Source organism: Bombus terrestris, chromosome 8 (assembly GCF_910591885.1).
Source record: "Bombus terrestris chromosome 8, iyBomTerr1.2, whole genome shotgun sequence".
Classification (NCBI taxonomy): domain Eukaryota; kingdom Metazoa; phylum Arthropoda; class Insecta; order Hymenoptera; family Apidae; genus Bombus; species Bombus terrestris.
The window spans coordinates 2,258,334-2,281,394 of NC_063276.1; the positions used below are offsets into that span (position 1 = coordinate 2,258,334).

The 23,061-nt window shown below is 36.8% G+C and overlaps 1 protein-coding gene across 3 annotated transcripts in view; it reads left to right on the forward strand.

Annotated features, from left to right (window-relative positions):
• The window catches only part of LOC100645836 (calexcitin-2), a 44,549-nt gene that overhangs the window by 19,737 nt on the left and 1,751 nt on the right, over positions 1–23,061 (forward strand). Inside the window, exons 1-6 of one of the 3 annotated variants that reach the window (XM_003397014.4) lie at positions 16,730–16,788; positions 17,878–17,944; positions 21,306–21,358; positions 21,554–21,673; positions 21,914–22,028; positions 22,886–22,983. In XM_003397014.4, coding sequence (XP_003397062.1) covers positions 17,887–17,944; positions 21,306–21,358; positions 21,554–21,673; positions 21,914–22,028; positions 22,886–22,983 — 444 coding nt within the window. In that variant the 5' untranslated portion in view covers positions 16,730–16,788; positions 17,878–17,886. Of the gene's footprint in view, positions 1–16,729; positions 16,789–17,170; positions 17,194–17,877; positions 17,945–21,305; positions 21,359–21,553; positions 21,674–21,913; positions 22,029–22,885; positions 22,984–23,061 lie in introns of those variants that run through there. The other 2 variants (XM_012310954.3, XM_003397015.4) reach the window with 2 other exon arrangements.

The following is a 23,061-nucleotide window of genomic DNA, read 5'->3' on the forward strand; positions in this document are numbered from 1 at the left end:
ACAAAGGGTGGAAAAGTTAAAAAATATAGTAGACAAATCTGACAACTGATTAGGGGAAGTTACGATTCGAACGAACATTTTTTTAAACTTCAAGTTCCATCGGTAGACGTGTACGTATTTTAGAACATTAAGGGTAAACGAACTGTTATTTTTATAAAAAGGAGTGACTTTAAGTAAAAAATTTATGTTTGCAAATCATCCACTCTGTCCACTGATCACTGTACACAATCAAAACCTTGCATTGTAATTTTCTTCTGCAAGAAAACTCCGGAGAGTTAATGGTTCGTGGAAACTAACAGATTTGTTCGAGAACTTACCATTTTAGCATAATCAATCTTAATCTTCGCTTTATCATCTCTACAAAACAAAAAAAACCCGTTCCAATTTTTCCCAGTCTTAATTAAGATATTCTTTGTGCTACGTCTTTTCAACTTTTCTTTATCAATCGTACTTCGTCACATTTTAGCATGACTCTTTCAACTTTCAAGATATTCTTCACAAACAATCTTCAATTTCTTCGTCTATCTCCACCTGGCTTTCTCGCGTTTCCCCAAACCAGAGAAATATTTAATTAAAAATGTCCAACCATAATCAGAGCATTCTTATATCCTTATTATTGTAAATTATTTGAGAAGAAGAATCCATCGGGACGCTTTATAATTTTATTGGGATAAAACGGCTTGTTTTGGGGGAGTAGAACCATTTCTACAATAGCGTTTTCGTACACTTCAATTTCTTGTTATTCGTGAAATTAAATAACGTTCAGGAAATTACGATAATTTCTAACACCAGCCCCTGACAAAATGATAGCCTTTTTCACACTGGGCAGACTAACTGCAAGAACATCTAAAGGCCTCTGTAATTACAGAAGCGAGCCGCGGAAGCGAGGAGTTAGAATACCGGCAGAGATTCATCCTTTTTGTCGCGTGAGCGAATTGTTCGGAGGTCGTGGGGAAATTGTACGCTTTGCATCTGACAAGAAGAGATCTCGAGGTATACGTAACGACCGCGTTTAAACGAGTTTTAGCACGGCATTAAAGCTTGGAAATAAGAAAGAAAGCTAGTAATGTTTGCTTCTTAAAAACAAACAGTGATCGATTTATGAGACGCTTGTGTTCAAGATTTCGGTAATCTTTATTCTTTCTTCGTATAAACTTCCTCGTGAACGACGTTCCCTTGACGTATATGACCCAGGCGACTCCAAGACTACTAAAATTAACGAACGTGATAGGATGATGAAAAAGAAAAATGTACCAGACCATATCGACTACGAGTATTCTTTTTATTGCGAGAAAGAAAAAAAAATGATATTTAGCAGCCTCCAACAAGTCGATAATTATTTCATAAAGTGACAGACGAATTATAAGAACCTTGGCATCGTTGTTTTTATTCTGGAACGTGCGAACAAAGTAGCGGTGGACGCCTTAAAGGTTGGAGAAACGCCACAGTGTCCCCGTATTGTGTCGGAGACATGGTCTGGGTCAATGAAGGTACAAAGGACAAGGCAGTTACTCTTTGAAGGTTGCCGACTAATTTAACGGTCGAACCTCGTTGAGATATACCTCGATCGATCATTAAGTGCAGAGACCGCCGTTTGTTGCGAGAGTCGTGGTTCGTTTGTGCAACAATGCACAATGTAGACCAACGTTCTGACCATTCCTGGTCAGCAGACGTTACAGCATAGTTTCAATTGCTTAGAAATCCTCCCTGGGATTTCAATGCACAACGGAAGCTTAGAAACTTGTTCCCGTTAAGATACCATCCCGAGCAAGACACCCGTGACAGCGCCAATAATTAATTTCGAGCGTTGCGTTCGAACAATGACACTTCCGCTTTGCCAAAGAACTTTCGATGCTGCCAATAAAACATGTCTCGCGTCATTGTCTCTGGTTCGAGGTAGAGATTCGCTTGTCTCATTTTTGCTGCCAGATAGAGTATGTGCTGTTCGTTGAGTACTTTCGAGATAATTTTTTCTTTTTAACAGAGAACAGATAGTTTTGCAAAGGATGGAAAGATGAAAAGACTCGTCACTTTTGTATCGAATGATAAATGGTAGAAATTTCTTCGAATAAAACTTGCCAAACTCGAGCCGAGAACCGAAACGATCCACGTAGAATGTTCTGCTGCCACTTTTAAATCTTAAATCTTCAAACGATGGAAACGTTTAAATGTAATATACATTTCATGCAAATCAAACGTATGGTTATAATTCCGGGAAATTCGAAACTCTAGGCTTTTGTGCTCAACTTTTAACTAGGTACTTAACCAAAGCGTTTCTGTTTAGAAATTTCACAGAAATTTTACGGTCCTCGCCTTTATTTCCTCTGTGACGCTGGCTAATTCGCCTGTGTCATGGCTCTGCGAATCGTGATTAATGGCGCTGACTGCTTTATCTCCATAATCGCGATTAGCATAATTATCTGCGCGGCAGAATGTTCACGCGCTAGATTTTCCTGCAAATCTGATCGACCAACTATGTCAGTCACGTGCATAGCATCTGTATCTCGGATATGTTCTTGCCCCATCATCGGTAAATGACTTAGAACGTTCGTTGTCTTGTAGCTCTCTTTCGGAATAATAATCGATAAGAAAGTACAATGTCTAGATAAGTGATTAGCGCAAAATTAAAACGAAGATAAGGGAATGATGGAAGAGCGTGTACTTCTTTAGAATTAGGTTTAGCATAATTCCTATTTGTGTCGTTTGGGACCGTGACAAGGTGCGTTTCATAGTCAGTCGGTTGAGGTATTTTTGGGATACGATACGTAACACCATAGACAAAGGATGTCGTATGAATGTTGGTTCACAAACTAATCTCATTCGGGTAAAAGCCATAGCAATGCTCCATTGTGTAAATGATTTTATTCGTTCTTATTATTTGAAACAAAATACTATTGTAACTAGTAAAATAACATTTCTATCGTACCTGTATTTTCGTAAAGTATCGTATCTTGAAATTAAATTTAATCGTATTATTCTTATATAGCATGTTTCGTTTCGATTATTTGTAATTCTTATTTGCTTGTAAATCGACGTTGTTAAAAGCTTCCCGTTTCTATAGGGACGGTATTGATTTTATTTTGCATTAATAAATATTCCATGTGTCATATACTGTAATTACCATTTTTTTAATAGAGTTTTAACAAAATAACTTTGACGGGAATTTTTTAGCGATACCTACCAACAAATTCGTACAACTAGTGAATTTTCGTACGTCCATGATGCCTAAATCAGAAGTAAACAAGGTTAAAAAGACTATTATCGTTATTTTAGAAATCGAGGGCTTAGACTTCCTTTAAACTGTATTTGACAGCGTTGAGGAGAAAAATGCGGTGAAGTGGTTGAGCTGCGAGATATTAAACATTTCTGTCTAACAGAGATTTCCAGAAAAGTTATATAAATGCTTAAGGTAAGAGCAAACTGGCTCTCAAAAATAGCTTCTTTGAACTAAGACTTTGTTTGAATTATACCCGGGACTGGGTTTGACAGAACTGATTTGTGACCTCCTATGTTTAGGATCTTTTTATTCGTATTTAAAAATGTACCGTCTAAGGAGCACTTTTTATTATCATGTTTTAAATATAACTTAAAATAGCATCGTAGGATAAAAAGTTATAATAATTTCAAACGATTAACAAAACGTCCCCGAAACTGAATAAATACTTGGAACATTTAGCCTTTTACTTCTTTCGAATATTTTTATTTTAGGATATTCGATTAAGTACATTTTTTATGTTCAAGATATTTTTTCCTTTAAATATCCAAATCGTTTGAACAATATGCTTTACAATGCGATCCCCAGGGATAAAATCGAAATATTTTACAGCGAGGATTATTTATTATTCGCATCATTTGCCGATTCAATACGCCAGAGAAGTAAGCATTTAAATTTCGCCCAGAATCAACCTATTGATTTTTATTTTTTGTGTTATAAAGTTGTTTATATTACACTACGCGAATGTAACAATATAGTTCATAAAGTTATTGACATTTTATTATTTCACCTGAAAAATTTGATATCGTTTTTCGTTTAATCGTTCACTGTTCAAATAGCAACGACCATCGGTCAAATAAAGAAGGTATAAAATATACGTGAGATTGGAATTTACTGGAATTCGAATAATCGCCAGTGATGCTATGTCGTACAAGGGATTCGGCGTTCCATTTCAAACAGTACACGCCAAGCTTTCTAATATTTTTACCAATTTTTATTGATCGATGGTGTCGTTTGACGCAAATATGAACAATAATGCAATTTTGCAAACGTGCCATTGAATAAATTACCGGGGAATTGATAGTCAGAAGGGAACGCGTGGATTACGTGCCGCAATGGATTTTCCGCCCCTTACAGGGAATTTTATTCTTCTCAATCCTTACTGAAATTCACGTGAATATTCTTGGATCATGATTGCTTTGAAATTTAAATAACATTAAGAGCTCTATCTATGAAAACATCTTTTTTCTCGTGTATGGTTCACCAATAAATCGAACGCGTAGAATAGAATCTTTTTCGTATTCAACTTCCCTTTCGAGGAAATCGATTTTAAACATACAAACGCGCGCACTCTGTCAGAATTCAGTGGATTTTGCCACAGCTGTCTACCATACAAAGGAAACAGCTTGCAAGTAGCAAAGGGTGCCATATATCTTTTCCTTTTTTTTTTCTTTTTTTTTGAAAAAGTACTAAGGTATACAAATTTCTTTTTTATATAACAAAATAAAATTGTTAAATTGTATTAATCGTAACACAGTTCGATAAGTTTACAATCGCCGTGATAAACAGGAGTGTGCACCAACCGATAAGATCGATGAAAGAATACAGTGGGACTCGATGCGCAGATCTGCTTCATTAAGGAGGTATCAGGTCCGTGGAAGTTCCATTTTTTCAATATTTTCAAAAGATAGCACCCGCTGAGTGATAATACCTACGTATTCAGCGTGGAAGGAAGAACGAAAGAAAATTAGAAAATTGGAAAACCATAGAATTAAAAGCGGCGCAACGAACGTGCCACCTCAGCGGCGTACAAACTTTATAAGAGTAGTTCGATGTAATTTGATACGGTTGTTCAATCAAGTTTAGCTTCGCGATGAAAGCGAGCTTATTCTTTTCTAGCGGGAAAGCGAAAGCTTCGCTTATATTTCCTTATAACATGAACATTAAACTATTTATTATCATCATTTACGTAATGATATAACGATATTTACGTATGATATAACGTAAGAACTGCACATGCAAATGCGAATGTAAATGATCAAACGAAGGAAACAATTCTCTATTTTGTGAGCAATATCGATATTAGTAAATTCCATGGGAACACGAGATCGAATACAACGGTCGTAAGGCGCGAAACTTTTCTGCTTCCTTCTACGGTTTGAATGAATAATTAAATCGATCTGCGTGCCAACGGATCTTTGGCGGTGCTGACACGTAAGTTTTCGGAAAGTTAGATTGCAAGCTTTAAATTGAAAGTGTATCGGTTGCAGAGCGACGAAGACGAAACGCAATCGGCCGAAATAATTAAATAAGGCGGTCGTTCTTCACTCGTACTTGGTGCGCGCAACGAAACTCCGCTCGAGCGCCGACTGGTTAATTTCTGGATAATTAATTTCTTCCAGCGACGACAACGAGTTCGAAACGCGTTTCGCTAATTAGTATCTTGCTTTAGACTTTCTCGATTATCGTTTGTAAATCAACAGTTCTCTCGAGCCTGTAACTGATCAATCAACCGGGCCGTGTAATTTACCTTTTCCTACCAGGAGCGTGTCTCGTAAAGTTCAATTTTGTAACTTTGTTACTGTCTTGTTTAAAAGTTGGGAAGCTAATCTTTAGTCAAACCTTCTCGTTGAAGCATTATTTTGTCGTTAAATTGTAAAGTAGTAAGTAGTAAGTAAATTGTAAATTGTAAAGTATTCCGTAACAGGTTTAAAATAAGATAATTTCCCATTCATTTTCGATCATAATGCTGTCTTTTTATATTTTGAGTAGAAAATAAACTTACATCTCTAACCCTCGACAAGCATCGTTGAGTCATAAATGACCGCTATGGTTCATTTTATTTAAATTTGTATTTTTCGCCTTGGACGACAAAGATCATTGATAGTCATCGTTATATAGGGTATAAAATACAAGATAAAATTAGATATCCTATAACGTAGTAACGTAATTGAAACTATCAGGTGGTCGCTAATAACGCGAGCTAGAATTAAGGTAGATTTGTAGGATTACAGTTGTGAGTGACCTATAAGTGAAATATACCTTCCAGTAGCAAAGCATTAATTTTTATTTAACACGTTAGCTAAAAAAATCCTAAAAATCACTTGTTACTGAGATACGAGTGATTGCCTTGCACTTTATTTAATGTTACATTGTTATTTTGGCTCATTCAAAAGTAACATGCTGGGCTGTTATCAGCCTCTGTGGTAAGATCCCGGCATAAATTTTCTTTATCAGATGACCTCGTAAAAAAGAAATCTAAGGCCATTAAATTAGGTGCCGTTGTCGGGAAATTAAAAGTACTAGCCTGTTCCATCGAACGACCTATAAAAAATGCCACTGTAATATGTATGTTCCTAATTCATAGCGCGTAATGAATTCATCGTAGTTGATATTCATTTCGTACATTAAGAAAATGTTACGATATAAATGGTCATTAGCATGCATAGATTATGTAAACGAGGCTTCATCGCGCGAAGAAATGATACTTTCCACCTTAATTAATCACTGTAACTTCGTGTAAGAAAACATTTTTCGTAGGTATATCTTCGATATATTTTTTTCATTAAGAATTATCACTCTCTTCTCATTTACCAGGTATGTAAATATGAAACCGGAATTTTTGTATAGAAAATACACGTTTATTGTATGAAAATGATTAAAAATATTTTATTCGAAGTATTGCCCATCGCTAGCTATACATTTTTCCCACCTGTCTGGCAATTGGTGGATGCCACGCCAAAAAAACTGTCGCTCTTTTGAGGCAAACCAGTCATCGAGCCATTTTCGTACATTTTCGTAAGAAGTGAAGTGCTGGTGCTGATATATCGCCGGTTCCAGTGTTGCTGGATGCTTTGTATATCATATGTATATTTCGAGACATGTTCTCCGCTCAGGATTATAATTTTTCGAGTAAAAATGTTCAGGTAGCTACGCACGTTTGCTCTATTTACGAAATTGCTTCTTTCCGATTTAAGTCCAAATCACTGTTCTTATATTTATGAACACTCTTGCGCGTAACGTAAATATACATTCAAGGGGGGATAGAAATATATATCCTACGTTATTGTTACTCGCGTCGCGTCAAGGGAACCATAATTTTTATATAACTATAAATTTACATTTTTGAGTTTCACTCATGACGCTTCTCCCAGAGGGCGATGTATTTTTTACACCATCTGTTTCTGAATGAAGAAATACGATTGAATAAAATCTTTGATTACCTCTTGATCGGTCAATTTCATATACATATTTCCTGTGTATTTTACCGTAAGTTATTATGTTAATTTGATGAATATTTATTTACATATTAATACGTCTTCGCACGTATGGTAATACGTTCCTCCTATCAACGATCGAAGTAGTTATGTAACACTAATTCGTCCTACAAAATTCGATCATATATCATCATTAGCCGTGAAAGTGAGGTTTATCTCCTCGGAAGTAACACGAATTAGGATACACGTAGCCAAACGTAATAACTTATTTACACAGTATATCGTAATACTCCTTAATAGATAAATACATAGAACCAATTAACGTTATACGCAAAATTATTTACAAATAAATGTATACTATCTGTGACATGATTAAAAACACTTACTGGTACTGCGTCTGTATTGGGTTAAGGGTAGTATGTACAACGGAATAGTTTTTTAAAACTCAGAATGAACGATCAACCGCAGCATGAAAACTGCATGGCACGTACAAATTCCCGTTCATCATCGAGCTGTAGTATAGACGACAATCCCATTTCTTACCGCCTCTGGAACATCGTGGAAGGAGAATCGAGGGAAGTTTGGTAGGGTAGCCTCACGGTCGGGAGCGAAACAGCCGAAATCGTTAGCTCTCGTTTGCACGTAAATCTCGTGCAGCTGTCGCCTGGTTGCCAGTGAAAAGAGAACCCTTAACGCAGATTCGCAGTTATCCTTCGACACTTGGTGATGCCGTAGCGCTGTGCCAGCGAGACACGGTCGCCCCGGATAAACGCAGCGAATCGCAGGGCCATAATTTAGTAAGCTTCTTAACTCGGAGCCAAGGAGCACGTGCACTTTATTCACCGTCGCGTCGTTGCCAGCTCGGCTGGTGACCGATAAACACGGCACGATTCAAATGAAACTTCCGGCTTCGTTTGTGTAGAACGACAACGATTGGGCTCGTGCTCTCTCGGTCGCTCCATTTAAGGCCAATCGCTATTCCTGCGACGCTTTAATACCCTCAATGAGAGCTAATGCCATTCCGCGAAACGAAAAATGCTTCCCTCTCTCGAGGTTACGCCTCGAGGACGGTGAATACGCGTGCGTTGTTTCAGGATTTTCGTTCCCTTGTTTTCGCTGATGCCATTTTTTAGAACGACCGTACAGATTATACGGGCTTCTAGAAACAAGAAATTCTAGATTTGAACGACAGATTCCTTTATCGTCCGGAATTCGTCGTTTAGAATTTGAGAAGCTCGTTGGAAAAATTATCATCGATGAAGGAAACATTGGCGATGTTGATTGTACGAATACTTCGTTGTTTGAAAGATCGTATTGAATTGTCACGAATTAATGAAAAGTTTGCGAATCGCGTTCAAGGTATAATTTTTATACAGTTTCATCTTTTTTTTTTTTACCGAAACGTTAAAACAGATAGGTTTTATAGTTCTCGCTTTTTAAACAGCACATCATTAGCTGTTAATAGCTTTTGCGGAAACTAGTGATTGCAAAGTTTCACCATCTTCTTATTTTGTAACTGTCAGCTGCCAATATCACGACCGCCTCGTGTAAACAACTTTCAATTCTTTTATCGCTCAAGGGATTTCTTTAGCCGAGAGGCAATCCCTATAAAATTGTTTATGAGGCGACAATAGGAGAGCGATATCTAAAAAAATATCGTATGTAATTTTTATTATGTTGTTAAATAAATCATAATAATAATCTTGAAAAGTGCACGCGTTTTCCTCCATAGAACGGATTTGCGAAATTGAAACAGATATAATATAATTTTTATTCTCCTATAACAGACCTAGGATGCTTCCATAACTCTGATATTTATCAGCGATGGTGTTAGACTAACGCATTAAAAAGTCAAACTAATTTTTCTTCCGCTAGGATCGAAGGTGCAGTATATTGAAACCACTGGAGATTTGCTTTGAAATATTGTTTTCACGAGAGAAACCAGTGGATACTTTGAGCTAAGACATTCTTCTACATGTAGAGAAAATGAAGTTCTATCATTCACATAAATGTGTTGATAAAGACTTTCATCGCCTCACTGTCTGCAGATTCTTTTAATAACTAGAATATGAGCTCTTCGCTTGGCATATTTATGAAGACATGTAACGTGCAGATTTATTCAAAATTATTACTTCTTGGCGACTACGTATTAGCTCGTTCACATTTATACATACATCTATCTATTCCTGTGAAATTTATAATAAAATGTGATCAATTCTAGGCAATCAAACCAACCCCATATCACTAGGAGTATGGCTCGTGATATTACGAACTTCCGCCATTTACATACTTCCTAAATTGTCCGATTATTTCTAAAGTCTGATTTTAAATACTTAATTCGTCTCGCTAATCTAACTTCTCCATTTTACCAATCACATACGAGACGTAGAAACGTTTCATATCGCAGGATATGTTTGAAACGAGAAAGGAGTATAAATTCACGTTGTCGTTTGACCATGTAGACAAATCATAAAACGTTCGTTAACGCAATCCAAACTGGAAATGAAATTGCTCGGAACGTTTTGCTTATTTTGTTTGTCGAGTATTAATGGCCGTCGGTGATTTATTCGACACGCTATGGAATCCAGTTCTCGTAAGGATCGTCTTGCGACCCCTTTCGTGTTCCTTTTCGCCTTCCCAGTTTATAAGATACCTGTTTGAAGAAGAAAGAACCTACGACGCAAAGCTATTTTATTAACGACAACGTTTCTTCCTCTAAGAATAAGTTTCCATCTTATTCCAATTGTAATAATCAGTAGGATAGGGGAGAGCCGTAGCTCGACGAGACTTTCATATTTTTTATCGTCTGCAAGAGACGCAATTTAATTTGCACTTTCATTCCTTTGCGAGCGTTAGTAAGACGTAGCATGGAATAAGAGGCTTTCTCGTTTGAAATTTTTCATTTGTCGCTCGAACTGGAGGCACGATCATGAAAACTGCCCCGCCGAACACAACGGAAAGTGTAGGTAGTTCCGTGAAAATTCTGCGAAATGCTCTTTCTCCTTACACGCACAACGATTATCGTCGGGAAAATTGAAATTCTAATAGTCTCGTCGCGACAAATATCCGCGTCGTACCTAAGTATCGACGCGAGATTTTCGTTTTAAGAGGCGTTGCAAAGTTCCTAGCTCGCGCGCAGTGCGAGATTAAATTGCTGAAATTGATTACCATCGACGAGATTGAAAGTTCCAGGGAATTCGTTCCGTATAAACGAAGATTTGCGTGGTTTTAATGCAAATGTAATCGAAAAGTGTTCGCTTCGTATACGACACTAGCAATTATTTGTATCGTGCAATTATCGCCAGAAAAAATTAAAATATGACAATTTCGTTTCGTATCGATGAAAGTTTATGACGTACTACTAACTATTAATACATAATTTTGATTTCAACTTTGATAGAAACGAAATGTTTTTAATTTTCGTATCGCGATTAAGCAGCTTATATCGCGGTTGTCACTAAGGATAATTAAAACGTAACACGTAGCTTGAACGTTAAAAACACATTTGATTTAATCGATGGTATTTAGATATAAAATTAATTGTATACAAAATTTTGTTTTAATCGCCACCATATATAGAGAGAGCGTGAAAAGTATTAAATATGATATTTTAAAAGGAACTGTTACAAGCTATAATTCTTTATTAAAAAGGCTTTTGAAAGAAAGAAATGATCAAATTAATTTTTTAAACCAATGTACGTTAAAGTTACGTATAAATGTTTAAACGTTTATTTTATAAATGCAAAGAAGAAAAAGTTCCATTAAATTTGGAAGCGATGAAGAATATTAGATTCAAATAAAACTTGTTTTATTTCCTTTACTCAAGTAAACTCACTGTTAATGAAAAACAAATTGATCCGGATTTCCTAGTTTTCTCATTAAATCGTATTTATCGACATTTCGCGGTAAACTAGCGATATCTGTGACGTTAATTTTAAAACGAAAACACTAAACATATCCACGCGCTCCATACTTGTGCGTTTTATGAAAATTTTGTTATACCAATTTTGTTGTACATAGTGTATTTAACGCACATTTCCCTAAAAACGGATAAAACAAGTACACCTGTAATTTCCATATGTATGCGATGAAAATTAAATCACATTAATAACTCAGTAGCATAAGGAAATACACGGAATCGAAAAATTTCACTTTAGACTTTCTGTCTTGTATTTCATTATTTTTTAGCGATTTCGCATATGCCTTTGGATTTTCCGCATGACGAAACGAGACTATAGAGACAATACGATCATTCTAGTGATAACGGCCATGCATTCTACACTAAATTGAACACGATTTTAATTAAACACTGAAAGCGACTGACGAAAGAAATAGATCATGCGTTATGCATCTCTTGCTAGATACGGACACAATTAATAAAGAAGACAGGAAACATATTTTAATATTTTCTATCCGAATCCATACGGTAAAATTTTATTTCTTCCCACTTATTTTTTGACATGTAAAAAGGAAAGAAAAGGAAGTAAAAAGGAAATAACAAAATAACCTTTACGTTGTATCGCTCTGCTTTAATTTCTACAACGTTATCCAATATGTATTACCGTCTAATCGTTTGCTTTGATCGACATTACAAGCCGCGCGCATTATCGTTTTTCCGTTTCGCGGACTTTGCGTGGAAAATCCATAATACAGTTCGACCTTTATAGCTCTAACTCTCTCGACCCGCTTATATCTTTCATTGCTCGTTATAATATCCATACAGGTGGCGTGATACACCTTGCGAGCGAATCATCATGCGACTTTTGATCGGTAAAATTTTATTTCTCCGAGATATTTTATTCCCTGAGATATGTAAATCGTATTACTAGTAGCACAGAAATACGTGTACGTGTATTTACGTATTTGCGCCTCTCGTCCAGTTTCGACGATTCGTACGGTGATCGAGGAAAGAAGTTGCAAGTGGAAGAAATTGGAATTTTTATTCACATAAGGATTTTTTTCAAAGAAATACTATTGTAAATCCTACGTCATAGAACTTGTGGTAATAAAGAAAGAATGTTAAAAAGTAATCCCGAAATATATGGCTCGTTTGAAAATTTCTTGGGACGAAGTATAGCAGTAACAGCAGCTTTGGATTTTTTAGTGCAACGGATGTTCATTTGCCGTATGAACCGCTCCGCTGGTAGATTCTTCACATGGAAACGATAAAAAGAAGTTCATAGAGAACTATTTCATCCTGTTTTCGAGTTATGGCGAGTTTCTTCTTAAACAAACTGTATCTGCATACCTACACAAGAGATATTCGAAATGACCTCTTTTGCATTCAAACAGGAGACAAGATTGCAGATGTTTTATCAATGTGTTATATGTGTTAGACATTTCTCCACCTATTGTTCGTTAGATATCGAATTCTATTTGTAAATGAGTAGGTGAAATTACTTCAACTATTTCTACCTTTCGATAGAATTATTCCAATATAAAACTCGCTATAACTCGCAAACAAGATCAAACAGAGTATACGTTTCTACGAACTTTTCTTATTGTTTTCGTGTCCAGAATCCATCGCTGAATCGGTTGCCCGATGCCGCGGGACACTCTGTATATGTATATTAAACATCAAATAATTTCACCAAGTTTAGCAAAGAGAAACGTCATCTTCTAACAAGATAATGCATACCCCTATACAGGTGTCATATCTTAAAATACAATTTATTACCTCAGCAACGTTATTTGCCAGATTTATATACTTATCGCTGATTCCCATCTATTCTCAGAATTGAAAAAATTCCTCCGGGAAGAAGTTCTTGTCAAGCGAGATTATTATTATTTACTATTAGAGATATATTATATACTATTAACTAGAATTTTACGATGACGATAATATTAGAGAATAAAAAAACAGTTTACAAATAATATTACCATTTGGAACATTTCTGACTCTGGTATCAAATATTTGTATATAAAAATGTTCCACCATGTATAATGTGTCATTTGCTTTTATTCAAAATAACAGGGTAGTACGTTTACTTTTTGGTTGTAATAATACTGAAATTAATAATAACGTAAACTCCCATTTGGTAATTACGAGTTTCTGCTAACTTGGACCATAACTATACCGGGATTAGGTACTTTTGCCCTCCACCGAGAAATATTTTAATCCAGAGATTTGAATAATGAGTCGCGAAGCTAATTTGAAACTGAATTTTTATATCAATCGTTGTACAACAACGCAAAACGTTACGTTGATGGGAAACTTCATTTACTTTGTTTTAATAAATATCGTAGGAAATAAACACACGTATCCTAAAATGAAAGTTAGTCGTCGGATGGAAGTACAAATAGTCGTTGCGTTTTCTACTTAGAAAATTATCTATATCTATCTTCATCGTAACCTATCTATTATATTTCTCTTTCGATTGATGACACGGTATGTTCCTACGTTACTTTATCTTGTAATTGCTCCACCAATAAAATTCCATATCCAGTGGGCTAAAAATAAACTATACCCTTTCAATGTTTCACGGTCGCGTCTTTATTTAGCGATAAAGGTTTACGATATGCAGATTTAATACCTAGTTTGTCAAATCGTAAATGAGCCTTCGATATTAATTATAATATTAATTACACGTATCGACGTATGATGCAGGCTTCCATTGGAAATACGCACAAACAACAGCTCTTTTGATAACTTACGTTTCAACAAGTCTATAATCGATATCGTCCCATTTTACTCATATCCATTCGAAGCTCTAAAATATTTTATCCGATGCGTCAATTTCAGTAACAAAAGAGCAGCAAATAAAAAGCGAATAAATGAACGAGAAAAAAAAAGTGTAGAAAATAATTCAATATAGTGGCCAAGTTATAGTACAGCCCACGAGAATCATTGAGATGGTTTTTTATTGGAGATCCACGTATATACATGTGTATCTCATCAAATCTGTACAATATTTAGCGTATTGACAGGTTGATATATTGGCAGCAGCAGATAACAAGACTGCAACGTAGGGGCTGGTTTCGCGTATATTTTACGTTGCTAGAGAATCGAGGTTGTTCATAGTGTTAGTGGAAACAATGGACTTAAAGCTTACTCTGGATCTTTGTGTTGCATCGCCATATTGTCTGACTGCCTTATCTTGCAGACGTCGCCGAATTTCAAGCACAACAATTTATCGGCTTATTATCTCTTTTACTTCACGCTTCATTTTTTGCTTATAACCTGTATTGAAAACTTTTATCGATTTGCGATAATTATAATTATTAAAAGTTTTCTCTTTTCTCCATGTTTTTATTTTTTATTTGTTTTTTTTTTTTGGTGGTGGAAGGACTTTCACATTGTTATCAAGTTTCACAGTTATTGATCAGAATTGACTGGAAGTGCAGTGCAGGATAATAGCTTGACCGAAAACATTTTTTTCACGAAGTAATTTTTTTCAATTAAATTTCTGTATGGCTGTTGAAGGATCGAGAATAAAAAAAAAAAACAAACATTGTTTCAAAGCATCTGTTATTTTACACACGACATAAAAGGGAGGAAACTTCAACTATACAAGTGCGCTTACATTCAAGCAAATTGATTATCTACAATTTTAATTGATCCATCATAATACACACGAACAAACTACTCTGTTTACCCACTTGTTAATTAATCGATTTGAAAAAACTTGCGTACAGGAATCGACACAAACTATTGCAGTTTACAGTCAAGTTCAATCAATGGGGAAATTGCTTACAAGTTAACCAGTTCCAAGTCGTGGCGAGCTGTTTGCAAACCAGCAACACTTGTACGGCCAATAATGGCGACTAGAAGTTGCTATTAAACTATTCGAACGATGGCAGAAATTCGCTAACCGTTCGACTTCAACAAAGTTCGCGGTCAATTTACTTATTATCAAATTAGAAGATAATGTATCATACACCATCAACGGTGAAAGGAGCTCTTAGATCGTAAAATCTTCGCTAGTGTTGATTGGAAAATTGATAAACGACGAGTTACATGGAAACGTTCACAAGCACGGACATTTTCAAATGAAAAGATTACCGTGCAGCGTTAATCACTTTAAAGATTGACGTCAACATTCACCTTGACGCGATACCACCTTCTAATGATATACAGTTATACACGATTACAATGTTGGCTGTAGCTACTTTCTTGTGGCTCTTTTCAATAGATAGCTATCAGGGCTGATTACTTGTTATTATTTTTTATTTATTACAAGTCATACGACGATTAATAATGCTCACATCGTGCAGAAGGATCGTTGCTCGGATTTTCTAGCGCAAGTTAACCACGAACGTCCTTATTATATAATAGGTGGTAATTGGATTACGAGGTTAATTGATCTCTGCTTTCTCTAAACTGAATATCACGCGTGCAAATTACAGTGAACGATGATTGAACATTACGAGAAAATGGTAATAAGAAACGCCAGAAGAAAAACCAATAGAGAAAGGGAAAAGTTTCCACTCTTGAAATAGGGGATTTATGGCTTACGCTTTAGAGCGTAAATGTAGAATTACTTTGACTTTGATCAATGTCAAAGATTCTAATTTTATCTTGATAAATTCTAAAATATCTTACTGTGGAAATTATCATCGATACTCGCATATTTTCTACGTATAACAAATTAAGACACTATAAATCATGAATGAAAGATGAATACGATAAATATCGTAGAAGCTATTTCCACAAGTTTATTATCATAAACTACTAGATATTCACTGAAGAAGCTGGAGAAAATAGTCAATAAAATAAGTATGCGTGAGATTCAAGGAAGCCGGTAACCATAAACGTAACAAATTTATTCAGCGCACGTGATAACTTGACAGATGATGAAAATTATGTTTCGCAACCAGGCAGTAGATTTTTCCCTAATTGCTTAATATGTTTGCGACAAAGCATTCAGATATACTTCGATTCTTCTTAAATACGTCAGAGGTTGATCAAATATTCGATAAAGGAGAATTACCATTGTATCTTACATAGGAATGCGTGATCGGAATGGAATCGTTATTAATGCGGTTAATATTATACCGCATGTAAAATTCGATGATCGATGGTACCAGGTACATACGATTCGACGAAAAGGGAAAGAACAGGCTCCGAGCAATGTTTCGTTCCGCGTGAATCACTTGAGCATAATTTACGTCACATTACGGTCAATAATACATTTCTGATGTTTGCAGATATCTTAAATTACATCTACAGTATTATTGTGGCATTATAGCGAAATGTACGTCATTAAACGCTCAAATAGACGCGTTATCTTCGGTAAGGAAAGGCTTTTAAATCTTATTATATAAAGGGTTGCCTACTGTGAGTATGTCAGTCATTTCGGCTTGGGGCAAAAGGAAGGACCAGCAGCTATTTTTCCAAAATTTCTCCACCGAATAAACGTAAGACCACGTCTCGTAAAATAAGAGTTGAACAATTTGTAAACTCCTCGTTAAAGTTCTCGTATCTCGCTTAAAATAATCAGGAGACAATTCATTTGATCGAATTTGTCTTTTTTCTTGAATAAACATGTTCGATGCTTTCGTTGTAAAGATATCGCTGCTTCGTTTCGACAGTGGCACAACTCAGAAAAGTTCATATTTGCTTTCAGTGAAAAGAACAATTCTACCTTATGTTTCTATAATACTTTTATCATGTAAAACGATGTATCTATAATTCTATAGTTCCGCGTCAGGGGGAAAAATGATCGCTTATGTCGCCATCAATCTGGCTTTAGTCTTGCTCCAAGGCCAGTAAGTAACAACACTGGCACATCTTCAGTTGTTTTGTGACGCTACAAGTGGAAGGTATCGTTTTCGCGAATAGTGGCGTATCTTGTGTTAAGTCAGCCTTATAATGTCGTTGAAATGACTCGCGAACATCTCTTCCTAAATTTTTTAACGCTCTAGACTTTACATTTTTTGAGTTGTGCCATTGTTAAATCAAAGCAGCCATATACAAGCATAAATTAGACACTTTAGATATCAGGGCAATTGTTTACAATTATTTCAATACCTTTATTAGTAGAGTATACTAACACCAGGATAGTGAATAATTGTGGAATATCGAATATGAATATTTTAGTAACAATGAATAATTTTCTCAATTAGTAATTCAAACGTCTGAAGAATTCTCATTATTATCTGAAATAGGTCGCATGTCTAAGAAGGCTCGTTAGCGAATCGAAGGACTGTCACGAAAATAAGATTCGAAAGTTTTTAATTATTGTCCAGATATCGGAAAACACCTGTCGATGTACCTGAATTAAGCTGACTTTGTGTCTTCACGACGGCCTTGTAAATATCGAGGCGTTGTACAAAGCAGCTCGATAAAAAGCAAGCCGCGGTTACTTTTTACTGACGAGATAAAATAAGGGTCGGTCGCTCGAGACAATCGACCCTGATCGTCATTCGATCGGAGAATGAATATTAACATGACACACACGAACGTGCGGACACGCTTAACAACTCTCTTGTTCCTCTCTGTTGCAGATTGACAAGATGCCACTGTCGGAGTTCCGTAAAACGAAATTACTCTACGTTTTCAACACCTTTTTCGGTGAGTATACTACGTCTTGTCTTGATAGCCTTCGTACTTTGCGTCGATTTTATAAAATCTTAATTTTCCACAGTGTCAACTTGAAAGATCCACGTCGATTATCCTCGTAGTTAAGTTTTATTCCGTTTTATGCTTATAGCTGTATTATCTTCGCCTATCGTTGAGCCGTCCCATTGACATCGAGCAATCTATTTACAAGAGAAGCTGCTAGCTTTTAGTCTTTGCGTTAGAATGACAAATTTTAATTAATTTGTTGCGTCCCGTACTATGCGTATAGTCTGACGTAAAACCTGGTCGACAATCTAGCAAGACGTTTGCTTTCAAAATTTCAAAGCAATTTATTTCAAAGCCACGTTTAAAATTCATTTTCGTTTACATTCCCTCCGAGGTAATCGCCGTATAGTACAAAGAACAAATCAATACGTTCCACATTTCTTCAGCACCAAAGCAAATTTATCAGATAACAGGTTTAATTGGATTTTTCTTCGACTAGAAACACTAAAAAAAAAAAGAGAGAGAGAGCAAAGATAGGGGAAAAATCCGTTTAAACGAATTCATTCCACGCATTCCACGTTCAAAATTTTCCTCGATATCAAACATGATCGTTAAGCTTCCGAGTAATCGGATTTCATGCCGATCATCACGCATCCCTAACGGCACCTAATTGTGTCAAGAAAATTTCATGGCCACCTTATCAGAACCAACGTTCACGACCATCAACCACGAGACTGGTATAGTTAAGCTTCCATCGCGAATCGGTTACGATTTTTCCCCAAGAAGCGTCGTCAGTTGCCTGGTAACGAAATAACAAAACCGATTGTCGTTCCCTGGATCTTAACGCGTTTCTCGTAGCTCTTCCACGAATCGAGTCGGGTCAGCTAACAATCTTCTTCCATTGGTGGCCCCTTTCGGGGCTATCGCGGAGAGCAGCGCGAACATTCACGCTGCTTCCAGAGAAATGAAATACGGTCCGGAAAGGTTGGAGGAGGAAGAGTAGACGACATCCTCTCGAGGGTATTTTTGGGGGCTGAAAACGGAATCAAGGCTATACAGGGCCGTTTTGTTCGGTCTCTCTATGGCACCTATGTGTTGGCGTGGTTGAGCAAAAGTGAGTCAGGCTGGACACCTATTTATGGTATGAACAGCAGCAGATAAACAATGGACGCGGTTAAGGGGGATGTCTTGTCGCGTTGAAATTACACGTTCACCGTATACGCCTATCGTACCGGTGCAATGTTTCTATGTTCGTCGTGTGTGTAACTCGCGAGCAATCATTCATACGACTTATTCGTAGTTCTGTGTATTTTCGAGAAAGGCCATTCACGTAGACGCGTACAAGCGCCAAAATTTCTGACAGGGTATCTTCCAGCGTTAAAGTTTTGAAAGTACCTTTGCATGTGTATATAACGCATGGATACTTCTCACGGATGATGACAGTGTAGCGGATGCGAATAATAGACTGACGTAAATTTCACGCGTAATTAGAGAACGAAACTTGCGAATAGAATCGGTAAGTGTGGTTACGTGCGCATCGGGAACTGCGTTAGCACGATCAGTCGCGCTATGCGACGATGAGGCTGCCTGTGTGGAGCGTGTGGAGGTCACAGGCGTGTACACGCTTCGTGGCCCTCATTAGCCCCTTACTTTCTTCCCTTCTTTGACCGTCGATCGACTGCTAAACATATCCTGCGGGGCTGTTCTTCGTTGTCGATACGGTATTTCACCGTGACCCAGAGAAGCCATGAACGATGCGATGAATTGCGAATCTTCGTTTGAAAACTAGTGGTTTATACGTATGGAGCCGAATCGCTCGATTTTGCCGTGATTGATTTGATTTGATCGTGACAATAAATACATTAATTCGACAGGCTGCTTTGCAATAATAAATCTTTACGTAATTTACGATTGCTCTATATTTCGTGAAATAATTCTCTCTGGACTTTTCTAATTATCGAGGTAAAAATTTAGATATATTCTTCCTTGAGAGAACTGTTGTTTCGTGCGTGATTCGGTAGAATTGTCTTTTTGTAAACTTCGTACAGTCGCTGTAAATTAAAGTATATATTCCAAGTTCCACGTTATTCGGAAAATTGTTTAAATACAAAGCAGCAATAACGAAAGGTTGACGAGAATTATTCCACGATATTCCGATACTAGGTCAAAACGTAGCGTAGAAGCTATATTAGACAGATACACGTGCCTCCTAATCAATTTAACATCAGATAAAAGATCCCCATAGTTTAGCGTCGTACGGAACCACCAGATATCTAGCGTGTTCCCAACCGTTCGTTCTGCTAAATTATTTCATCGTGACCTCGGTAAAAATTGACTGCCGTCGGGTTTCGGAATTCTATATTTTACATCGTTGAATTGTAATCACTATTTGATAAGACGACCGAGGCAAAACCACGCAGTAGAGAATATAAACAAAGAGCAGGAAAAATAGAAGAAAGCGAGAAAAAGAAGAAAAATGGAGACGGAAAGGAACAGTAGGCGAAATAAGTAGAAAAGCATCGGAAGAGAAAGGGTTCGCTCGGCAAAATTGGAATTAATAAACGGGATGAATCCCGGAGGAATCTAAGGATAGTAGGTGACACCTGAAAAGGGGCAGAAAAGTCGACTTGCGAAATTGGGTCGACTTTGCGAAAACTAATGACGTCCGATTCAAACGTCGCGAGGACGACAACGACCTTGCTCTGAGCGATGAATGGCACGATCGACGAGACCGTCCTTTCCACCGGTCTAACGTCAGATCTTGCACACAGTTCTTGCTGGATACAGGCCAAAATACCACCCCTCTGGCTACCCTTATCTTATTCATACCCATATTTCATTACATCGATTCCTTGTCACGTGTTCTGCCTACGTGATCGAGTCCCTTTTCCCCTGTGAAAAGTTTTCAACGAGGCACGGAAAGGTTTTGTTTCGATCATCGACGCGTGCGAAACGATAAGCTGACGAGGCTAACGCTATCTCAAATGGTCGGTGTCAACTTAATGCGGCGATGCCTTTGACACAATCCTGACACAAACGTTGTACGTTCCACTACCCTTTTTCCCTTGGTCTCGTGCCAAATACCAACTATGTACTTCTTTCTCACCTTGTCCTTCCCTTCTGTCTGCCCAATTTCTGAGAAGATTCAGTCATGTCGTATATCGAGGATAGTAATGGCTCGCGCCGACTGTACCAGTCGAACGAACTACGAGCTACGTTATAGTTGTACACGATAGCTTCGAGCTTCCATTGATTAAAGGTTAATGGAGTGGACAGAGTCGGATCGGAAGGGAATTTTCGCTATTTTGTTATCTTATTTTCTACTAAAAATAACATCTATATCTATGCTTTCTTTTTATGTTCCTAGATGTCAATCAAAGTGGTGCAATTGATAAGAAGGATCTAGATCTTGCTATACAAGTAAGCATATCGATATTTTATTATTTAGTCGTTTTCAGCTTTGACCGTCGAAGAAACGGTACAGTTAGTTAAAGAGTAACGTTGAAATATATTAACAAATATTCAACTCTTTCGTAGAGACAAGAGTTACGTTTTTCAAACTTATTTCATATTTTAGAAAACGATATTTTCACGATTCTTTTCACTTTGTTTTAGCGAATCAATGAGAACAGAGGTTGGTCCGCCGATAATCCCAAAGCTCAAAGTATAAGGGATACTTTGCTTAAAATGTGGGATAATTTAAGGCAAGGAGCTGATACGGATCAAGACGGTCAGGTAAACGAATTTCTATCGAATATAAAATTTACTATAGCTGTACCGATCTTCTATCTCAATTATATTTTAAAGATCTAATTACACGTGTTTCGTTTCGTTTCGTCGAGTGATGTAAAATTGTTGAAATTCCAGTGGAACTTTGCTGTACATATTCGAAAGAAACGACTCAAAACTGCTTTTGTTAGAAGATCTGAGCAGAAACATCTGACTCATACTTTCCGTTTCTCCTGTTTATTTCAGGTTAGTCGAGATGAATGGTTTTCACTGTGGGAAGAATACGCAAAAAATCCATCGAACCCATCCGAATGGCAACAAGCATACATGTCTGTGACGTTCCAGTTGTTCGATGCATCTGGTAAGTTTATCATGCTTTCAGTTCCCAGAATCATGAAAAAAAATTGGGATACACTTTTTCCAATATCTTCAGAAATTTCGTTAAATATTTATGAAAGAATTTCGCAACCACGCCATACAGAAACTTTCAAAATAATAAATGATGATCAATACAAAAATATTCGAAGCTTGTTTACCAAGTCCTGCGATATTGAATTTCAGAAATACCTTCGCTTCTTACATACGAGTATACTCGTATATACTTATAGTGATTTCATTTTATATATTTATTTACAAATGATAGAACAGAAAACTATGATTATTTAACTAGAACTATTTCCTAATAAATTAATGTATTACAATTAGAGCAATTAAATCAACTCGTAACGACTAACCACAACAACAACCTTTTCCGACAAAATGTCCCTTTTCAACGATTTCCGTACTCCCATCACACGCACGTTTTTACAATCGTCCAGGACCAAATATGGTCACGTTGGCCTATCCAAGTACCCCTTTTCCGAAAGGGCCAGGGGCATGTCGCTGGACCCGATGATCCATGGGGATTTCCCAACCCTTCAGCATCTTCCTCTTTTACTTGCATTGTACTCCGTACTCCTTACAAATTGATCAAGTTTTACACGATTATTTCACGATACTACGTATTACGCTCTTTTTTATATTGATCTACCCACTTGAAACAAATTTGGTAAATCAAGTAAAGATATTCTTATTTGAAGATCGTTCTAAGAAAGTTCTACGTAGCTATAAGGTATTTGTCGCTTAGAAATAAACAAATGTTATAACGTTACTTTAATGTCATTTTCGATGGGAAAATTGACGATTAACCAAAAGAATGTGCCGTTTTCTGTTGGTCAGGTGACAAATCGATCGACGAGAACGAATTCTGTAACGTGTGCAGATACCACGGTGTCGCAGAGGCTGAGGCCAGGGAGGCTTTCAAAAAATTAGGAGTCGTAAGTGAAAATCACGCGACAGATTCGTACAAAGGATACGACCCTCAGGGCGGAACATTAATTCCATTGAATCGTTTC